The sequence below is a fragment of the Bison bison genome, unplaced genomic scaffold, assembly GCF_000754665.1.
Source record: "Bison bison bison isolate TAMUID 2011002044 unplaced genomic scaffold, Bison_UMD1.0 scf7180017864317, whole genome shotgun sequence".
Classification (NCBI taxonomy): domain Eukaryota; kingdom Metazoa; phylum Chordata; class Mammalia; order Artiodactyla; family Bovidae; genus Bison; species Bison bison.
Window position 1 is genome coordinate 9,966,690 of NW_011494889.1, and position 1,315 is coordinate 9,968,004.

Here is a 1,315-nt window from a genome sequence, read left to right on the forward strand (position 1 = left end):
CCCACCCCCAACCCCCCATCAATCACCAACACAGAGAATCGCAGTGTGGAGCGCAGTCGGTTTTAGTGGTTTTCTTTAATCCTGCTCTGCACTTCTTTCTCATTTACTACACGGGATATTATAAAGAATAAATAGCAGATACTCTTAATTTACAATGATTAGTCATTCCATTTGTTCTCTATATTTACAATAACTGTAAAATAACATTGAACTCTATAGCTTCTTCGAGGTCCAAGGAAAACCAAAACACTTTCCGAAGAATGGAAAATAGCTTTTTAAAAGTCCCTCTACAAAAGTTCTCCCCTCTCTTTGTACTTTAAGAAAAAATAACTTTCCCCCCCTCCCCTGCTTCGCCATGCGAAGGGCACTGTAATATAAATAGCAGGTTAACATTATTAGCAACAACCAGAATAAGTCTCTCTTTTCTCTGTTCGTTTTTTCCTTTTGCTTAAAATTTTTTTAAAAATACAGTAGAAGCCGGTAACTTTTAACGTATAATACTGACCTTTTAATAAGTAAATTAAAACTGGGACCGTATATACACACAGATATACATTCCTACACAGTTAAACAGTGCATTACATGAACCAGAAAGCTAGGTCTCTGTAGCAAAAAAAAAAAAAATAAAATAAAATAAAAGTTCATTGAATCCCCTCGCGAGAGGGTGGTGGAACTGGTTGGAGACCGTGCGGGGGGCGTCGGTGGGGATCGATCAAGTGTCCGGGTGCGGGCGGGGGGCCCTGAGTTCTAGCATGAGCACTTGCACTCGGAAATGATGGGGTACTGGATGGGAATCCAGCCGCAGCGCTGGCCCCCGCGCCGCTGACAGCGCCACCGCAGCACCGTGAGGTGCACGGACTTGGACGGCTTGCACACCATGCCCTCGGGCACCGAGCACGAGCGCTTGCTGAAACAGCTGCCCACCTTCACGTAGCGCGGCCAGAAGCGGCTGCCCAGGTCGTTCCACGCGTACAGCACCGGGCAGAAGGTCTGCGACCACAGCCACATCTGTAACTTCCTCCGCAGCTTCTTGCTCAGGCGCTGCTTCTTGCCTGGGGCCAAGCCCTCGGAGAACTCCAGCGCTTTGATCTCGCTCGGCATGGCCCCCGACGGCCGCTGCCGCAGCAGCTGGTCCAGCTCGGCTAGGTCCTCGGCGCCCCCGGCCGCCACCCCGCCCCCGCCCGGCCGGTCCTCGGGGGGCGAGGTGGCCATGAAACCCGGGTCGTAGTGGCCCCCGAGCAGCGAGCGCAGCAGCGTCTCGTTCAGATCCTTCTCCTTGGGGTCAAAGATAGGGTCCGGGTGTTCGATGAGGTCC

General features: G+C 51.5%; 1 protein-coding gene across 1 annotated transcript; it reads right to left on the reverse strand.

The window, feature by feature from the left end:
* Positions 1–56: 56 nt before the first annotated feature.
* On the reverse strand, positions 57–1,309 carry NOG (noggin). The gene has a single exon (XM_010852929.1). It carries the CDS (start codon positions 1,210–1,212, stop codon positions 748–750), a length of 465 nt encoding a protein of 154 aa, XP_010851231.1. The 5' UTR covers positions 1,213–1,309; the 3' UTR covers positions 57–747.
* Between the last annotated feature and the right edge of the window lie 6 nt (positions 1,310–1,315).

Coding starts and splice junctions, on each gene's coding strand:
- NOG (XM_010852929.1), bottom strand. CDS start 1,212: ATGGCCACCTCGCCCCCCGAGGACCGGCCGGGCGGGGGCGGGGTGGCG.